The sequence below is a fragment of the Gossypium hirsutum genome, chromosome A10 (genome assembly GCF_007990345.1).
Source record: "Gossypium hirsutum isolate 1008001.06 chromosome A10, Gossypium_hirsutum_v2.1, whole genome shotgun sequence".
Lineage (NCBI taxonomy): Eukaryota > Viridiplantae > Streptophyta > Magnoliopsida > Malvales > Malvaceae > Gossypium > Gossypium hirsutum.
The window spans coordinates 84,391,302-84,417,690 of NC_053433.1; the positions used below are offsets into that span (position 1 = coordinate 84,391,302).

General features: G+C 29.9%; 1 protein-coding gene across 2 annotated transcripts; it reads left to right on the forward strand.

Annotated features, from left to right (window-relative positions):
* Positions 1-2,931: 2,931 nt before the first annotated feature.
* On the forward strand, positions 2,932-8,130 carry LOC107915505 (TOM1-like protein 6). Of its 2 annotated transcripts, none has more exons than XM_041078903.1 (9): positions 2,932-3,306; positions 4,071-4,149; positions 5,509-5,607; positions 5,788-5,910; positions 6,013-6,152; positions 6,398-6,470; positions 6,546-6,631; positions 6,717-6,998; positions 7,100-8,130. In XM_041078903.1, the coding sequence occupies exons 1-9, from the start codon at positions 3,176-3,178 to the stop codon at positions 7,884-7,886; spliced, it is 1,800 nt and encodes a 599-aa protein (XP_040934837.1). In that variant the 5' UTR covers positions 2,932-3,175; the 3' UTR covers positions 7,887-8,130. The 2 variants fall into 2 exon arrangements, with proteins under 2 accessions (XP_040934837.1, XP_016700146.2); XM_016844657.2 differs by having other exon boundaries at positions 5,797-5,910.
* Positions 8,131-26,389: the final 18,259 nt, after the last annotated feature.

Below are 26,389 nucleotides of genomic sequence, written 5' to 3' on the forward strand. Positions count from 1 at the left end.
ATATAAAACATCACCACTTTTCTCACATAAAAGGTAAACATTGAGGGTGTTTGATTATTTTTGGAATCCACCAAAGACAAAAAGAAAGAAAGAAAGAAATTTCAACTACTTAAAGAAAATTTTGATTCAAATTCTCATTTATTCTTCACATTAATAATGCTAGCATTTATATGATCTAACTTGGGTTATCCTTAAACATAAGAAATTTCAAACTTTAAATACATGCACTAGTTCCCAATACATATTCAATCCTAGTAGATTAAATTTCATACATGTATTGATTCCATACATTAACTCCCAATATATTGAACCCCATGAAATAAATTTGCATAAATTTGAATAAAAGAATGCATTTATTAGCTTGTCTAGATTTATCCTTTGAACAATTTTCATTAACACAATCATAATTCTTTGTAAAAAAAACTCCAAAATACACATCGTTTGATGCACTAGAAAATAGAGTTCTAGATCTTTCCATCTACATACAATTCATAAATTTTGAACATGTGAATCACTACAAAGTTTTAATTTCAAGTTGATGTATGAATTCTGGATTTTTGTACCTTTGATTCTTTACCAACATTTAATTTTCCTACAAAAGCATTTCCATCCTCCACCCCAAATTTGGATCTTCATGCCCATTAGACTTTTAAAATCCAAAATATGCTTAGCTCTAATTCTTAATGTTGGGACTTTAATTGTCTCGAATGCTAATGCTTCATTCATTGTTCAAATTATGCTTGGGACAAGTTAGAATAGTTGATATTTTTTACTTGAATAATTTTGGTTGGCTTCCTACCAACCAATTACCTTTTATTTTTTCTTGGATTAATTTTAATATTGCTAGAATTGGATTTTCAAACAAACTTTATCCTTATTCTTATCATTGACTTGGTCTTCACTTGGTGGTTAAGCTTTTTTGAATTTGCTTGGTAATAAAGGTTTCAAGTTCGAAATTCAAAATGAAGATTATATGGGTAATTTCTTTAAAATAAAATGAAGATTTTTCTCTTTATGTTACTTGGAGAAGATGCCGATTTTTCACCTATAAATATGCTACTTTGCTGCACATGTTAGGGTGCACCGTGAGTGCTTTGGTGAGAGCTTTCATTCAAGTAGTTATTATTTTTTTATTTGTAATTTTCACTCTCTTTTTTTTAGTCATTTTTTTGGAGAGTAAACTTTGATTGTAAGTGAGGATATTGGGTGAATGATTGTAACAATTGGGTTCATTGTTAGGACTGCAATTACCATTATTGTAAAGGTAGATTGAGCTTTAGCCAATAGGTTTTTTGGATCAATTATTAAATAAAATCATTTACTGAGCAATGTTCCATAGAGTAGGATTGGTGAATCCGAACTGCATTAACAAATATTGTGTGTTGATTTCTCTCTTTACTTTACTCTCCTCTTATAATCTATTTGTTAATCTGACTTATTCCAATCTATGTTGGAACATCAATTGGGGAATTGAATTGGAGCTATCAAAAACTTTTTTCACTTTTCAATCGTAATTATTAACAACTTATCAAATGCTCCATCATTCCCCACTAGTTAGGGAGAATTAATCTCCGTCCTTTGGATGACCACCATGATAAGGAGATAAGTACAAGACATTGAAGGTGGATGAAATAGCATAATCTTCCAATAATTTGATCTTGCAAGAATTTTATCCAACTCTTTTAAGAAATTAAAATGATTTTTTGGTTTGAGCTTCTAACAAGATTGCATTCCTTGATGAGAATTTAGGCATGCAACACAAGTTACCTCTAAAGAGGTAACCATTATGTATGAAACACCAATTTAAAGCTCCACTTTGATAGGCTTTCTTTATTTCTTCTATGTCCTCATCATTTGTATAGAGGCTAATAATATCCTCAAAACCAAAGATTCTTTGAAGTTCTTACCATTTGTGTAAAGGCTAACAATCTTTCTTCTATGTCCTCATCATTTGTATAGAGGCTAATAATATCCTTAAAACCAAAGATTCTTTGAAGTTCTCACCATTTGTGTAAAGGCTAACAATTTCCTCAAAACAAAAGATTGAGCTTGTAAAGCTCTAAGTATTGCATACCTTCGACTTAAAAAACTACCCACCATGTTAGTTGCTCCAAATTTATGCTTTATCATGGTATGGAAGGTTTGTAGGAATCCAATCCAAGGAGCATGTTTATGACTAAACTTCTATTGAACATGAAAGTATCTTAAAGGTTCATGGTTAGAATACAAAACAAAAAGGTTCGACAATGATACTAGCTAGCTTCAATGGTTAAGATCCCTCACAATTTCAAAAAGCTCTTTATCATAAGAAAAACCCTTTGATGAATTGTCTAGAGAACAAGGCTAAACCAAGAAAGCTTCTGATCTCGTGAATAGATTTTGGTATAGACCATGAGAAGATAGCTTCAAATTTACTTAGGTTCATGCTTACTATTATGTGCGTTTGCTATGTATGGGTTTTGTTAAGATTTTTTCTAGTTTTATCTGACTTTTTTTCGATTATTTCTATATTATGTTTTATACTGATTTGATTTTATGTTATAATTGTTTGAACATGTATTTATACTTACATTTGTACTTGTGAATATATTCTTTTTTGTAATAGTAAAAATTCGAAAGAAATTTTATTATTCTTAATCTAAAATCCGAAGTTAACCAAAATAAAACCAAAATATTTGACTTTTTTCTATACATTTATAAAGTGTTAATATATAACACGAGGATAACTTTTCAACCAAAAGTTATAGAAAAGTGAGGAAAAATAATTTCATTTCTTAATAAATTTATAGCCAAAAGTTTATAGAAAAGTGGGGAAAATGAGTTTCTTTTTTTAGCAAAGTAAAATTGGTGTCATGTCAGGACCGGCATTATATTAATTCAAGCACTCGTCTTTCTAATTTGCTAAATTGTTCACCATATACGAATAAAAAATTTAATAAAAAAGAAATAAATTGTTTCATTGATAATTAATTACAAAGAAAGCAAAGAAGAGGAAGAAAGAAATTTTTTCTTTAGGGCTTTTTTTTTTTTGCCCCTAGGCTTTCAAACAAAAGGTAAGTACAAGGTGTGGGGGGGTGCGCGCGCTTTTTTCTGGGGAAAAATTTGAGGTTGTTGTTCCTTTTGGTGGAATTTTTCTAGAGAAGTAAACAAAATTCTTAAAGAGAAAAGAGGAAATATGTTAATAATGCCACAAGTTTCATCGTCAGCAGCAACAGTGGCAGTTGACAAGGCAACGAGTGAACTTTTAAACGCTCCTGATTGGACTCTTAACATTGATATTTGTGATTCTCTTAATTCTAATCACTGGTAAAATGTTTTAATCTTTGTTGATTTTTCTTTTAAATGTTTTGCTTAGATTTTTTTTGTACGCTTAAATTTATACATTAATTACATAAAACCACATATTAAAAACTTTGTTATTTACAATATTTTAAAGATTTTTTAATTAGGTTGTTAATGAGTAACTATTGTGTGATTAGGTATAAATTTGTATCCGGAGAGTACTACATAGAAACTTTAATTTTTATATATTTTAGAATCTACTATTTTTGTAATTTCTTTTATGTATTTAATAGGATTGAATCATGGGGTTTTTTTATTCCCATATGAAGTTGAATGATTTTTCTATTCTTTTTGGATTTCATGTAAAGAATAATAAAGATTCATGCAAAAAAGATTCCTTCTTCATTTTTTGGATTAAATTAGATAAAGGTAATTGAAGAAATGATGATATATGTAATTTTCTCAATCATTCTAGTATTACGAGGAAAATGTTAATGATAGGCACAAAAGACTTTAATTTGTGGTTTTGTTTATTTGTTTACAAAAGTCTTTAATTTGTGGTTTTGTTTATTTGTTTATGGATTCCGTTAATTGGTATCAAATATTATTTCATTATTATTTTTAAAAAATGTTTTTATTGAATTCATTAATTGTATCTTTTATCATCATTTTACCTCAAGTAATATTTTTATTTGCTTTATTATTTTTTAAGGTTTAAAAGGTACTAATATAAAATTTTGCAAGTTTACTAATATGGGTTGGATGTGGATGTGGATGTGAATTTGCAGGCAAAGAAAGGATATTGTAAAGGCAGTGAAAAGAAGGTTGCAACACAAGAATTCTAGAGTGCAATTACTTGCTTTGACGGTAATTAATGGAAATTAAGGTTTTGTTTAGTTTCTGTCACTTTCATTGGAAAATAGAAAACATTCAATAAAAACGTGTTTGATTGAAAATTTTAAATATAATTTTTAGAAAACAAAAATGAAAATACATGAAAACTAGAAAATAGAAAAAACTTACTTTTTCTGTTTTCACTAAAAATGTAGTGAAATTGAAAATGGTTAAAATAAGAGCTTTTGATTTTAAATGAATTGGCTTTGGTTAAAATTCATGTAAAGACAAAAATATTCTCTCTTTTTTTCATATGTCAAATCTAGTACTCTGATTCAAATCTATATAAATATAGACTTTTTTATTTTATTTTATTTTCTGATTTTATTTTAGAAAAATAGTTACCAAACATATTTTTATTATTGAAAACAATTTTTATTTCTATATAATAAACACATTTTTCAATTTTCGAAAAACCAAAAAATGAAATTTATTGTTTTTAAAAATGAAAATATAAATTTCCTCAGAAACCAAATAGAGCCTAAATAACATAAAAAAATATATTTTTAGGAAGGGCGTTCCATATGAAATATAATCAACTCTCTCTATAACAGTTGCATTTGTTTGTCAAGTTTTATACTCTTACAGAGAGATAGTTAGTATACACTTATAATGGTATGTTGTTATAGAGGGATAATTGTTGTAAATCTACCATAGAATTCATATCGTGAATTTCTATCTAATAAAGAAAGTGAGAATTATGTTTTAAAAAATAAATAAAGTGAGAATCAAATAAAAAAAATTCAAAGATGTATTAAGGTCCATGTATTATTGTTTTTATGCATATTTTATTTTACATTCTTTGACATGACTAATTATGAAATTCATAAATCTAACAAGTTCAATTAATTAGTACAAGTTATCTACCTTTCAAAAAAATATGAGTTGTCAAATTTAATTAATTAATTAATTTATAAGTGTATGATGTTCCAAATTCTTAGTAGAATAAGGAACTTAATAGTTTATTGAATTGATATATTTAATTCCACTCATGGAAGGTTATTTTCATTTAATAAAATACGATTAATAATTTTTTAATGTGAAATTTAAATATTTATTGAAATAATATTTTAATCCAGATCATTTTTATTTAATAAATTATAATTAATATGCTTTCTTATATAAAATAGCTATAATTTTACTTAAAATTTTATACAATATGCTATTATAGAGAGATAATTTAATAAAGAATGTGTTTAATAACTACAAATGTTATTATTATAGACAAAATCAATTCTATAAATTTGACTGTTATAGCGAAATGTTGCTATAGTGGAGGTTATTATAGAAAGGTCTAACTCTGGTGTATTTGTGTACTAATTAATTTTGTAGCTTTTGGAGACCATGTTGAAGAATTGTGGTGACTATGTACATTATCATATTGACGAGAGAAATATATTGGGGGAGATGGTCAAAATTGTGAAAAGGAAGGTAAAATCGTGTCATTTTACCTATTCAATTAGTAGGCAAAATATAATTGAGACCCGTTAGGGTTTTAGGGGTCACAATCATATTCGTATAAAACTTATATAATTTGAATGTTATATTTATATCAAAGATATTATATACGATATAATCAATTCTAAACTGAATGGGAATCCGAAAAATAAGTTTGTGCAGGCAGATATAGCAGTGAGGGAAAAAATCTTGGGGTTGTTGGACTCATGGCAGGAGGCATTTGGTGGTCGTAAGGGTGAACATCCTGAGTACCATTGGGCATGTCAAGAGCTCAGGGTAAGCATAACACCAAAAACTATATAACCATGTTATACATACATAAACCTTATAGTATTTATTATATCCATAATTGTCCAAAATTATGTGTACAAATGACAGCGTTCAGGCATGTCATTTCCCGAGCGTTCACCAAATGCAGTCCCTATCCTTACATCAGCGCCTAAGCATCATCCTTGCCACGGAATGCCAAGCAATTCTTCTAGGAGGCTCGACGAACCTACAGACACTGAACGCTTAAGGTAAGCGTATATATGCTTGCTTTCACTTTATTTTTGCTCATATAGTTTCTTTATTTTTTACACCAAAAACCCTGGTCTACTGATAGAGGAAAGGTATACTAGAATTCAAATCTCTATAAAAGTGACTATCACTATATATAGACCAAGTCATTTAAACCACTAGTTCTTTGTTTATGTAGTTTCAGTGTTATTCTATAGGTGTTTTTTTGTCTGAAATTTTCCTTTGATTTTCTTACTTTCTCTAGCTTCGACTCCTTAAAGGATGTTATGGATCTCTTAGCTGACATGCTGCATGCTGTAAACCCTAGAGACCCTACGGTAAGAACAAATATATATAAATATTTTTTTTAAAAACATCAACCTTTTTTATTAATTTTTGTTTTGTATTTGCAGGCAGTGAAAGATGAAGTAATAGTTGATCTTGTCAACCAATGTCGTTCCAACCAAAAAAAGCTGATGCATACGCTTACAACTACTGGGTTAGTTTTGAATGATATTTTATGATTTAAATCTTGTCTGTTATTTGTTTATAATTGGCCTATGTTTCCTGGATATATGATGCAGGGATGAGGAACTTTTAGCTCGGGGGCTTGAGCTAAATGATGTTGTGCAAAGCTTACTTGCAAAACATGATGCCATATGTTCAAGTTCGCCGTTGACAATGCAAGTTACTACTAGTCTGAGCTCCAAGCCAAGTGAAGCAAGTACGGTTGAGAAATCAAACGAAGCGAAGAGTTCAAGCCCGGCATCTAAAATCAGTCCACCTGCAAGTGTTGCTATCGTGACAAGAAACCTGATTGATGAAGACGAAGAAGAGGAAGAAGATTTTGCACAGCTAACTAGAAGGTTTCATATTCTTATAATCTCTATTCCATCCAATAGAATAGGTGTCATAGTTTCAAATATGTGCACTTGTTGAGTGGTAAACATTTTGATACGAGTTTCAGGCATTCGAGAGCAGAGTCCAGGTCTTCTCAAAGCACATCTGCTGGAACAAATGAATCTCTTTTGCCAATCAAGGACACCGTACTGACAACTTCCTACGACCCAACTCTCTCAGCCACTGATGAACTTTGCAATGCATTAGCATTGCCATCAGATTTAGATGCAGAAGTTAATAACACTAAAGAGCAAGACTTGATCGATCTTCTAAGCCTCACTTTGTCAACATCATCATCAGCTTCCCCATCCCATGCCCCTTATTCTTCACCTTCTGCAAATATACACCATAAAGTTCAGGCACCTTTTTTCGAGGGATATCCCTACCCTGAAAATAAGGGATCGCTGCCATATGATAGTTATATTGTTCCTTGGGCCCAGCCTCAGCCTCAATTCCGAAGACAGTTTCAGGCAGAATCTCTAACTCAAACCCAGTCAAATTCTCTGTTTCTGGGCCAACAACAGCCCCAATCATTGTTACAACCTCAATACTCATCTGGGTATCCCCTACCGCAATGGGCCGCTACACCCGGTTATTTCACCGGCCGAAATCACCTTTCCTCTGCGAATAACATGCATTCAACCCAAAAACCCAACGCTGCCTCAACAAATCCCATGGAAGGAAACGGACCCTTGCAGCACTCTAATTCTTGGGCGACGCCTATGCTGGCACAGAAACCTTATATTCCGCCCTACAGATTGTTTGAGGATTTGAATGTACTCGGAGATGGCGATGGAAGGCTTAAGGTGGAGACCACTACTTCTACCGAAAGCATGATTGGTGGAAAGAAGTAAAGATATTTCAACTTTCTGCAATAATAATATGAACATGGACCTGAAATTTTCTTTTAGATTGATTTGCGTAGTTACTGTGATCCATCAATTGAGGTGATTCCTTTACAAACCATAACCATCAATTTGACGGGATTTATTCATTTAAAACTATTCTACTTATATTAAGATGGATTATGGCCAACTCCATTAAAAAATTATTAAAATATTTTTATTTTTACAAAATAACAATATTAGTATGATAATATTTTTATGTGTTCATATTATTTTTTATAAAATAATACTCAGATAACTCATGAGTATCAGCATTGTTACGGGTAGAGGAGGACGTGGGTTCCAGCACATTGGAGTACTTTTATCTCTCATGTTTAAAGGTTGAAAAATAATTATAGATAATTTTAAGTATTGTATAAAAAAATTTATTCCAACCAATATCTCATTTGATTTTTGTTATATCCTTATTTCAATTTAGACTCGATTGAACCTTTCATTGGGCTACCCAAAGCCCACTAAGTAGCATAATTAGATATGAATTCTCACTTACCTATAAATACCCAAAGGGCAACATAGTAGGAAGATTCCTCTTCTCTCAAAAAAAATCTAATACACTAAGAATTCATCCTAAGTCCTTTTATTTTTTCGACTCTCAATCTTAGAATGGATGAATTGACCTCCTTTGACACCACCTCCTCTCCTCCTCTATCTTCGTTGGTACTGTGCATCAATAATTTTAATGTACAATTTTTATAAATATATTATTTACATAATTTTTTATTCACTCATAATGCGAGTGTCCCTTAAAACTTGTATCAGTTAAATAGTTCTATTTAGAACCATAAAATATAGTTTATGGTCTGTTAAAGAATATAACATTTATAAATTATATGATTTACAATAATTTAGAGTGATTTTTTCATATAATTCCTTACTACTACTTATAATCTTCGAAATTCTTAAGTAAGAGGAAAATATATGTGTAAACGTGTTTGAATTGACGTCTTCTTTGTTGTTAAAACAATAGTATCAATTGAAATAAAGCTCAACCGAATGACTAGAGTAAAAATTGACAAACCTACATATATAATATTAGATTTAGATTATAACGCAGCCATTATATTGGTAAAAACATTATGTAATTTGTCTTTATCTTTATATTATTTTTTAAATATAACATTATTAACTCTAAAATTACAAATAGTGAAAGATATATATATGCCCTTAATAATTTTTAGAACCAATTATTCAATCCTTATTTTATTAAAATAAATATTAATTATATTACTATTAACATTAAAGTCATTAAAGTAAAAAGAATATTTATTACATTAAAATAAAAAAATTATTATTTTTTATTACTATTAACGTTAACCATCTTATTAAAGTAAAATACCTTAAATTGATAGTTTTTATACATTAAATATGAACTAATCTTTATATTAATGTTTTATATTTACATTGATAAATTATTGGGTAAACCACACAAATAGTCACCTAATTATCATTTTTTTTTTATTTTAGACACCTAAAATAAAAAGTTTACAATTAATACACTCATGTTATATAATTTGGTCATTTTGATTATTCCCGTTAAAATCACAAACGGTAAGCTAACATGGCAGTTAAAAAAATCGATATAGTAACAAATTTAGCCCTCAACTTTTATATATTATATCAATTTAGTCATAATTTTAAAAAATTAGCCCTCAAAATGTACAAATGGTCTCAATTTAATTCTAATTCCAAAAAGTTCAAAGAAATATATAAAAATTTAAAAAGATAATAAATTTAATATTTATATTAATATTAAATAAAAATACCCCCGTCCCTCTCCCCATCCCCTGCCGGACCTCCCCCACCGTCCTCGGCCCCCTTCTTCCCCCCACTATCCCACCCCTATACCCGTCCCTCTCCCTCTACCTTTTTTGTTGCTACATTTAAAGATTAAAATTATAGTTTGGCATCTAGATAATATCTGTGTCAAAGCAAAGAGCTTATTCGAGATATATTTACTGAGTTGACAATTATTGGAAGGTTTTTGTCTCCATTGCATTAGCTTATGGCATCTTATTATTTGTTTTTTGGTAAAAAAAGGTAGTACAAACTATTACAAACAACTCATTCCGTACTAGTCAATCCCTCTAAATAATCATGAATCAACTCCAAAACATGATCAATTGTTTGCAAGAATTTGTAAAAACCTAGCTCCCATCTAAGGGCCTGTTTAGCCAAAGCATCTGCAACCCTATTACCTTCCCTGTCGGCATGTTGTATCTTCACTTCCTATTGGTTCTAAATCAATTGTTTAACATCTTGAGCCAGTACATATCAAGGTACATCTAATGTAGAGTTTTGTAGCATTTGGATAGCATCTAAGTTATCCATCTTGAGGACCACATTCCTAATACCCATACTCCAAGCTTGTCGTAGACCATCATAAGCTCCCCATAACTCAGCTTCTACAATTGGGCATATACCAATCTTTCGGGAAAATCCCATCCTCCACTGTCTCGTATCATCCCTAATAACACCACTAGATGATGCATGCCCAAACTCTAGCATCCTTGTGCCAACAGTGTTATCTTACACCAGCTAATCTTATTGACCTTACCAATTTAACAAGTGTTTTAAAGATTTTGGTGTTCATGGATATGGAATCAATTCCCATTTCCTGTGGTGGGGAGGCTTGATGGGGGAGGGAGAGGCCCAGTAGGGGAGAGAAAGAGGGCTGGTGGTGGGATGGGGGAGGGGATGGGGAAGGTTTTTTTATTTTATTTAGTATGAATATAATTATTTTTTAAACATTAATATAAACATAAAATTTAAATTTATTATCATATTTTTTAAAAAATATTTAAGTATTTTATATATTTTTAAATTGTATATAGTTATTATTTCTTGGCATCAATTACTTTTTATTTTTATATATATTTTTAATTTATTATTATATATTTTTGAAAATATTTATTTATTTTTATATATTTCTTTGACTTTTTTTAGAATTAATATCAAATTGAGAACATTTGTAAATTTTGAGGGTTAATTTTTTAAAATTATGAGTAAATTAATATAATACGTAAAAGTTGAGGGCTAATTTATTATTATACTAATTTTTTTAACTAACTCATTATTTGGCATATGTGATTTTAGCAGGAGTAATCAAAATAAAATAACTATATAACGTGGGTTCTTAAATTGTAATTTTTTTTATTTTTGATACTTCAATTGAAATTTTTTTATAATTAGGTGACTGTCTATGTAGTTTATCCTAAATTATTCATCCACAGTTAATTGATTGTTTATTTATTACATAAATTCTTTAGAAATTTACCTGGATATCAGTATATAAACTATTATATTATCATCTTTATTAATTATTTTATTTATTTTTATTACCATTAACATTAAAGTTTTTATTAAAGTAAAATTTTTTAATATAATTTATTGTTTTTCTATTATAGAATTGTTTACCTTTATTTTTTTAAGTGAATATTTGGTATATTAATAATGTATTTTTTTATTTCACAAGTAATTTTAAAAAAATTGACATGTGTTATTTTTTTAAAATTTTTGTTTTTTAATATTTTACAATATTCCTATAGAATATTTGTCAACCCCCTAATCCTGCTTGTGGAGTCTTAAAAATTTCATTGGCAATGTACCAAATAATTTCCCTTATTTTTGATATTTAAAGTTTTTAGACTCCACAAATAAGATCAAGAGGTTGACAAGTATCCTATGGGGCATAGTAAATTATTAAAATAAATAAATATTTAACAAAAACAAATGTCAATTTTTTAAGACTGCTGGTGAAATACACTACAATGTACCAAACACTCATTTTTAAATTAATGTGCAATTAAATTGTTGTTAATAAAATTTAAGTTATTCATTTAATGTGGTATTTTATTTATCAGTATAATATATATTTATAGGTCACAATATAGATCAATTATTATGTATGATTTTATTAAAATAAAATATTAATTATTATTTTATTTATTTTTATATTAATATCAACCCTAAAAGTTTTTAGGGGAATAAATATCATTAAGATAATTACTTTAAAAATAAAAATCAATATCCAAATGAATGCTTAAATATATTGAAAAGATACTCCCTCAAATAAGAAAATAGCATTCTTTTGGACATTTTAATAAAAGAATATGATTTAGATAATTCTTTACATAGAGTAGTGTATTTAATAGGTATTGATGTAATGGAAAAAATTACATGTGTGAAAAAAAATTCAAACTTTAATAAAATATATTTGCTATTTTAAATAAATATTCAAAATTCAAATAAAAAATTATCCCATGTTTATAATCTTAACACAGAAATTCTACTTATACCAAATTAATTGAAATTTTCTGAAATAATCTAATTAAATCGTATTAAAAAGGCTATAGATTCTAAAATAGTGATTCAAGAGACAACAAACAAAGCCTTGCTTGATATATTGTATTTTGTCAACAATTCATCACTTAAATATCTTCCAGTGTCACGAGGTTAGACTTTTAGTTTCGTAATCTGTACAGTCTTAGGCGATTCCTTCGTTTCAAATGCGCCTTAATCAGTCTAACTCTTACAAAGTGAGTGAGGATTCTCGCAAAATTTCTCCAAGGCACCAAATTATAGCGGAAGCAACTCGACCCAAAATAATACTCAAAAGAATGCTCAAAAGAACATAATAGTCGCAGAAAAATAATGCACGACAGGCGCTTGAGTAAATGCTCTGAATATTAAGTTCTTTGAATCGGACCAATTCTTGTGAGTCAAATAAGTCAATCTAATCGATAGATCTCCATAGGACGCATTTTGTGCAATGGTCACGAACTTTGAACAAAAGCTCGTGACATTAGAAGATGACTTAAGAATATTTTCCAATAAAATAGTAAAGTATTTTATGTCTTCATCCAAAATGGAAGATTGTTAAAAAGCGTTTATTTTTCTTTTCAAATTCTCTACCATTTGGGAGGTAAGGTATGTTGCAAATAAGTTAAATAGTTTTTCAACTAGCCAAAATAATTTGGTATAACAAAATAAATTTTAAATTTCTTTAATCAAAATTTCAAATTTTGTTGTAATTATTTTAAAATTACTTTCAATGTGTTACAAACTCAAAAAAAAAATTGTTTCTAAATGACTTACACAAATTAAAAAAGTTTTTAAGTACCCCAAATTCTTTAAAAATGTTTCTAAGCCTTAAATACTACATTTGTTCAGCAATGTCTTGAGACATATAGTATGCTCGAGACATGAAACTTTGAATGCAAATTTTGCTTCAAGGGAGCAAAGTTTTGAAACCTTCTTTGAAAAGTCTCGAGATATTCAACCATGTCTCAAGATATAGGCTTGATTGTCTCGAGAAATAAAACATCTAAGCTAAAGTTTTGCTACAATGGTGAAATGTCTCGAGACAAAACCTTTTAGGTCTTGAGACATCATTCATGTTGCCTCAAGATACTTTGCTCTAATGGTCACATTTTCTCAAGATGTCTCAAGATATCTCTCTTATGTCTCGATACATAGATTCACAGATTGCATTAAATGTGTGAAATCAATGCTTCCAATGGCTCCAAATGTCCCAAAATCAATGAGAAAGTATAAATATGGATCAATGACATTCAAATGAAGTGTAACGCCCCTCACTTACACCGACGAATAATACGGACGAGTGATGTCACATAAACAAAATGGTTGCACTTGCAAAATTTCTTTCACTACAACAAATTTACTTATTAGTGGCATTTAAAATATACATTTATATCACTATCTATATTTGGCAATATAAAATTCGTCCTCACAACGTTTATCATGTTAGGTATGTCACTAAAAGTTAAGGGTGACAAGGTATTATTTTTTGTCATATATTGTTGAGAGTATGGTAATGATAATATATAAAGCCACCTTGTAATTAATATTCAATGACAAATAATTATGTCACCAAATTATATAATATAGCGTCACCAATGATAAAATAACATTGAATGTATAGGTGACCAAGCGATCATGGGAGTGTTAATGGTGTCCATTAATGGCGATAATGTAAAGCATCATCATTTAATAAGTATTTAATGGGAAATCATTTTGCTACTAAATCATATACGAAAATGTTATTAATTATTCAAATCGTCACAAATAATGAAATAACATTTAATATATAAGTGACGAAAAAAAATATCATCATATTGTGAGTGACATGCTATATCACACATAATATGATTAAATAATAGGATGAATGACAATAATACGCAACATCATCTTATAATCAATAGCTGATAACGACTATTTTCATCGCTAAATCATATACATAATCATCATTGACTATAAGAATTGTCATCAAAATTACATTTAATTTATAGTGAAAAAAATGTTTTCAAATGGTTAATGACATAATATATGGTCACATAACATGCAAAAATAATGTCATGAAAATTTTATTCAGAGCCAATTTGTTGAATGTGTTACATTAATAATTTTGTTTTCTTCCCTTAAATATTAATTTACATTACTTTCCTTGAAAAGTAATAAGAATAAACATAGTATTAAGTTTAAATAATAAGCCAAATTTTATATAATATAATCATTTCAAAATAGAAAATCCAACACTGAGAATACAATAATGTAAGTTGAACAAAAGAAAAAGTAAACTCATAAGAAATTTTTGCCTTCTTATTTTTCATAAAAGAACGACCTATAAATTGATTCATTTAGGGTACAAAACTAACTCCATTCACATAACTTCAACCTGTATTGACTTGACCCCAATGTGCTCAATGCATCCAAAACCTGTTATATAAAAAATTAACTCAAATTAAATATGTAGCGAGCTCAAACAGATATTCCAAATAAAGAAAGTATGGCTAATTCCAACTATATTAAATTTAATCAATGTGTTTATAATCATAGCATTATCTCTACAATTTACTGGTATCGGATAATTTTAAGACCATAGAAACATTTACCTACATTAGAACATCATTGAAGCTAATTGGTGAAATGGAAGCTTGAAACTAAGGAAGAATATCTAATAAAGTACTGGTCATTTGACACTCTGCTACCAATAAAAAAGAACTAATATGGACCAGTAAATGACTAAATGCACTATTTCTAACATGTACATCCTTTCAAGCTAGAAAAGCTTTCCAAGCTACATTCAAATCTCAATCACTTATTTTTATCATATTCTCCTACATTGTATGAAAAACCAAAACATTAAACAATAATCCTTTACTGCCTCAATGATTCAGTTGTAGATTAGAGATGGAAGAATTTGTAGATCAGAGTAGGAGGAAAAATACCTTACATTGTTGATTCTAACAAATTTCATAGCCTCATCATCAGTACCAGTGTAATAGCTTCCTTTGACCAACATGGAGATGAATTGGAGGTTATTTTTAGCAGGTAGAACCTAGAATTAGAAGCTTGAAACAATTTCCATATAAACAGTGTACCTTATCCTTAATGCAAGGTCAACTTAGACAAAGTGGCAAAATACTATGACTAGGGAATGAGTTCTAATAACTTGGTCTTAGCAATCTATATATGCTCAAATTGTATGGTGAGTATACTTTCCAAATGACGAGAGATGGTATCAGCCATCATCTAGAAAGAATTAAAGAGTGATATGAATTATGTTATACACTGAAATAATCAAACTTTAAAACATAAATACACACACATGTATCTCTAGATTTAAGAAATTGCTCTAAATTAAAATTAAACAAAAACAAACATTTAAAATTCTCAAACTCAGTTCATAGCCCGCATTGCATAATTTAACATTAAATAAAAAGAGATCCCTCTATTTATCAAATAGAAGCAAAAATCAGAATTAATTTAATCAAATCAAAAACAAAAATAAACATCGTATTGAAATAAAATCAAATTAATTACAAAATGACTCAAAAGAAATGTAAAAGGAAAACAGGCAAGAAATGGTGGTTACTTTGGACTAGAAGCAGATAGCTATTGCATGCTAATAGTGTTCCATGGTGATCGAATTGGACTCAATGCTGGTAGGAGGTGATTTCGTTTTAGGGTTTGGATGGGAAAGACTGATGCAGGCAAATATAGAAAAGGATGTGGATATAAAAAAGAGTGGTGAGTTGGAAATGGGAACTCGAGAAAGAGAATAGCAGGTGGATACTAGTTTGGTGGAGATAGGAGAGAAGAGAGTTGTGGAACTTGAATGAGAAAGAGACCAATTAAATGGGAAGCATTGAAATGATTATTAGGCATAGTGTTTTTTTTTATATATATTGAAGTTCGGAATTTTATTTAAATCAATTTTAATTAGTAAAATAGTTTCCTTCAAAAGGAATAGTAAAGTATTTAATATTTTATTTTGATATTATTATAAATTTTACTCTAAATATTGTTAATTTGATCTTATTAAATCATTTTCCATTTTCTATTTTTACCGATGCTATAAATTACAACAAACTAATGTTTTTAAAATCAAACTAATGATCGAACCGGTTAAGTTATTGGTTCTTCAGTTTGACCGATTTGATTAAAAATTACTAACAATTAACAAATAATAATAATTGAAAAATCTTGTTCAATCGTCCACTTCAACCAGCTCAAAACCCCTCTCTGAACTGATACCTCAACCGACCCTATTCAGTTCAAACAAAATTGGATAAAACTATATAATTAAATTTAAAAAAAAAACATTTGTTTAATGATAAAGTATCTCATGAAATTTTTTAGGTTTAATGTTTGAGTCCCATGTAAAACTAAATGAGTTTTTCCTCAATTTTATTTTAATTTAAACTAATAATGTGTAAGTTTTGTTCAAATTTATTGTTAATAATGCTTGAATATATTTTGGTAACCAATCCATTTGTGCATTGTTACGTATGAGATGATTATAATGTAGCCAATATCACTCCAGGGGACATTCATTTTTGTTCTAGTATTGGTACTAGGGGACATTCATTTTTGTTCTAGTATTGGTACGAATTGATATGAGTGTGTTTGGATGTATCATTTCGAGTTTATCTTTATTTTAAAATATTTTCATATATATTATTTATATATTCAAATATAGTTCAATTACATTCATATAAATATATTTGCATGCAAATATAAGTTTTAAAACTATCAATTGAGTTCAACAGCTTAATTAAATGATTATATTTTATTTTTCAATGTATTTATAAAAATAAAATAATTCAAATAAAAATATTAAGATTTGACTTAAAATGTAACTTCCCAAACTCGACCTACACTTTATAGCCGAATCGTCGAGATCACATTGGTCACCTATGCGACAAGGCTACCCTATCGTTCGTTGAAAACCTTAAGTACCCTCTCTTTTAGGAAAAATCATGGTTTACCTTTGTTAATTTTGGAAAAATGTTCATTAACTAAATCAACCATTCTTAGGTTATGTTATTAGCATTAGCGTGGTTTAGATAACACTTAAGTCATCGTTCTTACTGAAAATTTTGTTATCTTTTATTGCAGTGGAAAACTTTAGTATTAACAGGTTGATCGTTTAATCCAGATAACATGCTTTCTCCAGTTTTCAAATAATCCTATAAAAATCAAATCTATATGTCAATTATGCTTGCATGAAAATCATAAAGCAGAAAAGAAATCAACCATAGTTCAAATAGCTTTACAGTCCAAAAACCAAATGACTTTAATTAAAACTCTAGTAAAATGATAATATAGTCCAAAATCTGTCATATGTCTGCATGCCATGTTCGGTCCTAGTCTCGAGCATTACCTAAGATGGTTGAAACTATGGGATGAGCTAACTAGTTTAATGTGAGCCTAAATCACAAGTACATTCAATCATAAATGCAAATATCATTAAATAATATCACTAATGCAACACAAACATAACATAAACATTATCATTCATAAGTGTCATGGACATATCATAATGCATAATGAAATCCTACCCAATCCATCCGCTACACACCACGAGTTCCCCAAAACTTGTTAGCCAAACTCCAATCATTGCGAGCAAAGCTTGATGTGGTTTAACCACCATAATACATAATGCAGTTATACTGCCAATTAACATAAAATGCAATATAACCGTCAATCTCCTGAGTACTCTTGGTGTAGTGCATTGACAACATACATATGCGGACTTAAGATGCCGCCATTACTCCAAGGAACTCCTCCATCATCCACAAAATCCCACCTCATGCACATGCGATACGTCATACATATTCCAATGAAAATGAATTTCCATTACATTATCATTTCAGTAGCATGCTCAACATTCCCTCATATTATCATTTGCTCTCTCTCATTAAGAGCGCTTATTAAACAGTCAATTTCACCTTTAATACAGATTCATTCAAACATGCTTTAACTTCCATATCATTTCATAAACATTGTTCTCAGTGATGTATAGCAAACTTTCATTCTATACATTTAATAACATTTCACCCAATCATATGTTTTATGCATTTAAAATTTATTTTCATTTTGATCCATGCTATGCTCACAACCAACATAAAATATATTTGCAAACCATTTATATTAGTACCAATCAAATAACCATTCAGTCAATCAAGCAACTTTGCAAACATGCCATTTAGTTAGTGCTCATAACGTATTTGATTCGGCCACTTTAAAATTATTTTCTTAGCCATTTAACTAAGCCGACCAGCAAGATTAATCAATGTTTATATCGTTAAATATATCATTAAAGCATTCAAGATAACAAGTTAGGACCCACACATTATTTTCGCGCTACTGTAGCACTACTTGTGAATCACACGATTTCTCCTTAAAACCTTAAATCGAACCTAAATTAAAAATAAAAATTTATTGAGTTAGGATACTGCCAAAACAGCCTTAGAACACCACCTCAAGGGTTTAATCAAATCAAAATTATCATAAAAATTTTCAGATCCAAAAGTGACTAGGCTACTTACATTGGTTTGATGCGAAACGTACGTGCAAACGTCTAATGGCTTCACTGTAGGTTTGGGGCATTTAAGTCTACACCTAACACGATAAAATATTGAAACATTATAAGCTAAACTGTAACACCCCTACAACCCGTGTTCGTCGCCGGGGTGGGTTATAAAGAGTTACTGATTCAAAATTTAATATTTTAAAAACATCCACAATAAAAAAAATAAAATAAAAATATACATCGCCAAACTCAGTTAAAGATCAAAATTCAAACTTGTATCGACATTCAAAAGTAGCCATATTCACATGGCTTATATATAAGTACATCTCAAAATATCATTCGCTTAAGTCTATTCCATACATGCCATACTAGCTTCAAAATATAGTAGTACCCCAAAATGACAGATAGTGTGACGAGTAGCTGACGATTCCCTTTCCGAGCAGGTAACTGGAACCAACAATCTATAAAACAGAGAACGTAACAAACGAAGTAAGCTTTCAAAGCTTAGTAAGTTTTAAGCATCACAAATAATTAAAACTTATCGAAAATCAAAACATTCATTTAAACAGACTTATTCCTAATTCAAATTGCTTCATGGCCGAATACACATAAACATAAACATAGATTTTCAGCACATATTTTTCTTTTACTAATAGTTCATACGATGCATTTAAAATAAATAATATCATATATTAACAACATTTGATCGAATAGGTCATTGCTTTACTCGTAGAAATAACAATCATTCACACTTAAGTATCATTCTGTAATACTAATAATTCACAAATCATTGACTAAATGTACATGAGTACATAAAGAAATTTTAATATATATAATTCATATACAAATATACCATGACCGATTAAATCATTCTCATATTCGCAAATATAACCATCAATTACACTTATATATATATATATTCTTTTTTTATGCTATGATTCACTTCGAAATCAAATCACCGATGTGTAAGTAATACGTACCTGAAGATCTTAAATGTATAGTACTTACTCAACGATGGTTTACTACGAACATTCAATATCGTAGTCTTACTTAATTACTGGCATTAAGCCTGTCAGGTCTTAGAACTTGAAACCAATTACCAGCACAAGCCTGCGGGAATTTAAACCCGGTATAATACCAGCTCGAAGCCTGCGGGACTTTTGCCCGTACATATTTCCAGCACGTAGCCTGCAGACCTTAAGTCCGGTTATAATTCCAGCACATAGCCTGCGGACCTTAAGTCCGGATATAATTCCAGCATATAGCCTGCGGGTCTTTAAGCCCGGATACACATCAAATATCATGCATATTTAATCATATATTAACACAACTTATTCAACATATCACATTAGTAGTCATTTGCTACATTCGGATATAAGCTCCATATGAATACCATCATTTACATTTCGATTCGAAAACTATACATAAATATCACATATCAAAGCATCATCAATTATATACTAAAGGTGACTACTCAAAACTTACCTCGAATATTTTCGAACAGTCTCGGATCGGCTATTCAACTACTTTCTCTTTTCCCTTGTCCAACCTTGGTTCTCTATGCTCTTGAGCTTAAATTCAACAATTTTAAACTAGTCATTATTCGACTATTCAAGCATTACTTTCAGAATATAATATATATATATACACGACTTTCACACATATAGATCATAGTAAGTTTATAAGAAAATGTTAAGCAACTCGTTAACAAATTTTTATCAATATTTACCACATAATCACAAACTCACAATAAGCTGTCTTCCTAAGCAACAGTCACTAAATTATTTATAATTGGAGCTATGAAACTCCAAATCAATTGCCGTAAAGTTTCCTTGAAAATAGACTCATATATATTTTATCCATAAAATTTTTAGAATTTTTAGCTTGGCCAATCAATACCAGATTTTCTTAAAGTTTCCCCTGTTTCACTGTTTGACTAATCTGACCACCCTTTACTTCAAATCAAATTTCTAATTGTACAGAAGTCAAAATATGTTCTTGTTGATTTCATTTGAAACTAGACTCATTAAGCTTTAATTAAATAGTTTATTCATCTTCTAACTCCACTCTCACAATTTATGGTGATTTTCCAAAATCACTTTACAGCTGCTGTCCCATTCAGATTTATTACAATATACTAATTCACAACTCTTTGCATTCGTATTATTTAAACATGTATATCACCAATCAATTTCATCACATATCTATAATTTCACTTATAAGATATTAACCCTAATGAGCTCATAGCATGATCATACATAACCGAATTCAAGTAGAGAAATAACCACAACCAAAACACAACTAAAACCAACTTAAGAATTTAGCCATTTTCGCATGGCTTGTATATCCATTCATTCCCGAAATAACTGACTACAAAACCAGCCTATACATTATACCAAACTTACTAGCACACATAATCTTTGACTGAATGTTATTAACCCAAGCCACCTATATTATTCATTAAGACATCTTCAATGACCACATTCGGCACCCATAAAACACTTACTAACAATTAAGTTAAAAGTTAAACATAACTTCACCTTACTCAACAATAGTCGATTAAGATTTTTGTCCATTTTAACCGTTTATAGAAATTTTTATTTAGTTCATACTCATCTATAACTATTTCTAATCACATACTACAAAACATCATCAATTTAACATATAGGAACATAACCGAATGCTTCATGTATCACAAACTCAAAAATTAACCCATGGGTCACGTTATAAGCATCAAAACAAACTCAACTTCAAAAAAATTCCAAAAGAATCACATGATATCATACCTTAATCTATACATTCTCCAGCCGAATGTCTTAGCTCCCTTTTTCTTTTCTTTTCTTTATGGTTTCGGCAAAATGAAAGAAAGGATCATGGAACTTTGTTTTTTTATCACCATTTACTATTATAAATTCATTATTTCACAATATAAAAATCATTTTATCATAAAATGCTTATTTCTATATTAATTATATATATATAATTCCCACCAAATAAAATAAAAACAATAGAACCCATGATTACATGCATGTTGGCCGGCCATTTACATTTAAAATTGGTCTATTTGACATGCAAGTCCCCCATAATACTAAAACATAAAATATTTGGCTACTACACATTTGCCTATCCCATTTTCAAGGTTTCTCAACCAAGTCCTTTCAAGTAAAATTCCCATTCATAAGACTAAATTAAAACATCAAATTTTCACACATGCACTATCACACATAGAAGTTATGCAAATAAATTTTAAATAAATTTCTATGACTCGGTTTTGTGGTCCCGAAACCATATTCCGACTAGGGTCAAATTAGGGCTGTCACATAAAAAATCAATAAAGACCCTAATCTAATCGATTAACACGATCCCTAACAATCAAATTGAAATCATCGCATTAACCCATAACTATCAGACTTATGCTTCCCAATTCGTCAGATCTGAGTTGGCGAATGATCAAGATTGAATTTTCTTAAGTCACATATGATCAAAGGCTGATTAAAAAGGGTTTAAAGATATTGAGATCTTGCTAGAAATAGATGGTAAAAATTAATAAAAATAGTAGCCCCTTTTTGGTGCTTCTAGGCCGTCGCACCACCGCTAGTAGTGGCAATTCAGGGATGTTTTGAGAGCTTATTAAAAACACTTTTAAAGGCTGAAAAATTAACCGTAAAATCACCAAAAATCACCCTAATTACATATATGGAAAATTGGGTATTTTATTGAAAGATACGATAAGAAAATGAATGAAAAACCACACTTTCTCTAGCAACGCAATGGAGACCTTTTCGAGCAGCATTAGGCGGTGACCGCCTCCGGACGTACCAACATCCAAAGTAGGAATCCTGCACAAAATATGTTAGAAAGGTGGTGTCTGCAAATATACAGGCCAGGTTGTAATATAGTTACAATGAAGTAGGTGAGTACTCCGAGAATCATACTGTAACATCCCAAATTAGGGCCCAGTCAGAACAGTGGTTTTGGAACCACAAATATAAGATAGAAATAATCGTCATATGATTCTTATGAGGTCTATGATATGAATGCATGCTTATGTGAAAGTTTCATGAAGAAATTTTATGCATAAAATGTCTAATTGAATTTTAAGGACCAAATTGAATAAAATGCAAAACTTGCATTCTAGAAGCTTTAAGCATGAAATTGCTTTAGAATATGAATTAGAAGGTCCTAATTAGTAATCTGATCAATTTACATAATTTTGGACAAAAATGGGCATGCATAGGAAAAAGTTGAAATAAAGGTACAAAGGGTGTTTTGGTCATTTGGTAAACAAAAGAATAAAAAGGGAAAAATAAGTCAAAAATGTTCTCATCTTCTCTAAGTGATAGCCAAATTTTTCAATAGCCATAGCTAGGGTTTTGTTCAACATTTCAAGCTTGATTGTAAGTACTCCCTAGCCCCGTTTTTAATGTTCTTTGTATTTTTTAAGTCTTTGAAGCATGATCTACCCATTTCTAGCTATATTTTGAGCTAGGGTTCATGTATGAAATTTGACCCATGTGTAACATGCATGTATTTTGATGATAAATGGAGGAATATGAATGTTCGATGCATGATAAACATCTTTTACCAGGTGATTTTTAGTGAAAACACCGAAAAGGGGGACTTGTTTGTAACAGTGTAAAAGTAGGTAGTAAAAATGTGAAATAAAGGAAAATGTGGGCTGATATGAGCATGGTATAGGTTTGGATAGGCTTGGGTAACTAAGAAAATGCATACATTTAATTTTACGAGCTTAGGGACGAAATTGTAAATAAGTGAAAAGTTAGAGGTAAAAAAGGTAATTTTACCAAAATATGAATTATGGATTGATTTGAATAACGTGATTAATAAACAAGTTAAATTTGGTATTATAGATCAAGAAAAATGTGAACCAGGTCTTGATTGAGGAAAGAATAAAGTATATGACGATTAGGCTCGATTATCACCATTTTGTACCGAGGTAAGTACAAGTGTAAATAATGTGGCAATGTATTATATTTTGATGTGTTTACATTATGTGATAAATGTTTTATCAATATTATGTATGCTATGCCTAATGATAACCTTGTAAGTATGAATGATATTGGTCATTATCCACGACGTTACGAGCAAGTACGATGGAGATGATATGTGTATATGAAAAAGACTCCCGTTTGAACCTTAGGAATAGCTTAGGATACAAGTGACATGTTACTAGGAATTAAAAAAAATTCGAACTAATTGAGTTGGCCTGGGTTCATGATATATATGACGCATCCAAGCTCATTGAGTTGGTCCAAGTTCATTATGGATGCGATACATGTAACTGGGTTCTGGGCAATGGTCTTGTGTGTTCTACTGGCTGCTAGGTAATCCTTGATTGGGTCGAATACCTGACAGCTTATGTGAGCAGCCCGTGTAGTTACACCTTGATCAATAGCTAATATGAGCAAGCCTGTGAGTAGTTCCTTTATGAGCGTTGCATGGTATGAGGTAGCCTTGGCTACATATGTTTGTGTGGCACTTATGTGCAAGTTTTTCGCGTATCCAATAGTATTCCGAGTGTTCAACGGGTAATGCAATGGATATGATGAAAGTCCCGATGAGGGTATTTTAAAAAGGTATGGTTATATGCTATACTACGATGAGTACAGCTATGTACGCTAAACCTATAAATAATGCCTTGATAAAGAATGATTTGTGATGAGAAAGTATATGTGTACATATGATAAGTATGTCAAAAGGTTTAAATGATGAATAATCCTTATGTATATGTTATTATGTCTTTGTATGTTAATTGCATATTATTTGCATGTGGAATTACTAAGCTTTAATGCTTACCCCCTCTCTTTCCATCCTTTGTAGTTCTGCCAAGCTAGCTTGGGAATCGGAAGCTGTCGGAGTATTCGATCACACTATCAAAAGAATATTGGGTATAGTGAAATTGTTATTTTGAGTATGGCATGTATAGGGGGCTTGGTCATTTTGTGATATGTGTCATGCTATTTGGCCAAATTGTGAAGGCCTGTGATGTTGATAATTCATTTTGTAATAGCCGGATGCCCGACTTGAATGTCTAATTATTCATGCATGCATGTGTTAATGCCTTGATGATGTGCTATGTGACAGCCCGATTTTTACCCTAGTCGGAACGGTGGTTTCAGGACCATGAATCCGAGTAAAAAAAAGTTATTATTTATTTATTATTTATCTATGTTTTGAATGCATGAATTTGGTTGGCGTGAAATTTTATTTTAAAATTTGTATCATTTGAATGCCGATTTATTGAATAGGGTCTAAATGCATAATATTAAAACTTAATGAGTTATTTGGTGATAACCAAATTATGAGGACTATTATTAGTGGAGGGATTTCATAGGAAATTTTGCCATTTCCAAGTGTAGTGGACGGCACTTGTTATTATTATTAGTTTTATATAATGAATATATGCATTTTACCTATTGGTATTATTATATTATATGAAATGAAAGTAATAAAAATAAAAGAAAAGGAATAAAATAAAACCACTTGCCTTGTTCTTGTCGAAATAAAAAGAAGAAGAAAATAGAAAAGAAACAAGACATTCGGCCTTCCTTGATTCAAAATTTAGATATGTGTTTAGCTTTAATTTGAAATTGGTTGCATTTTAGAGATGTTAGTTGTCTTTTGATCGTAACCCATGAATTTATTTTCCTAATTGTTGAACATTGAATGTTCGGTCATGAGGTTGATATGAAGAAATGTTTTAGTTCTTTGTTGAATGTGTTAGAAAATAAGAGTTTGTGTTTGATTATTGAGGTTTAAATTTAGATGCTAGGTGATTATGTGTTTATGGTATGAAAATGAAATAAATTGTTAAATGGGAAGTTAATTGCGAAATGAAGATATGTAAGGATTCATATAGGCATATGGAGCATTCGGTTATGGTACATTGAAATAAAGAATTGATTTATTTTAATTATTAAATACTTTGGACTATTTAGCAAATGTTGAATACCATGAGGAGCGAATAAGTAAACTTATTAATTATGCATTAAGAATTGATTTGTTTATAAATTAAATTGAATGAGTTGAAATTGAAATTTTAATTAGATCAAGAAACGAGGAGATCGGAAGCGGATAAGAGAAAAGCGAAATTAATTGAATAGTCGAGAAACTTAATCCGTCGATAATCGCGGTAAGTTTTAAGCAATTGAGTTGATTGAATTTAATTATAATGTAATTCATGAATTCAATGGAAGTGCATAATTATATATGTATAGTTTGGTATAATCAAAAGTGAATACATATGTATGGTTTGATATCACCGAAGGTGAATATATATATATACATTTATTTGATCTAGCTGATTGTGGTATAAGTATGTGTATATATATTCAAAATGGTAGTAAGCTTGAGATGAGCACTAAGTGTGCGAAGTGAAATTGGTAATGAGTACTAAGTGTAATAAAATTGATCATTTGGCACTAAGTGTGCAAACTGAATTTATACCAAGTACTAAGTGTACGAGATCGGTTAATGAGCACTAAGTGTGCGAGTATATCTTTACGTATCAAAGATGGATTAAGGTAAATAAATGTTTATTTGTTTGTTTGAATTAAGCTCAAGAGAAAAAGGAGCTAAATTCGGAAAGGCGAAA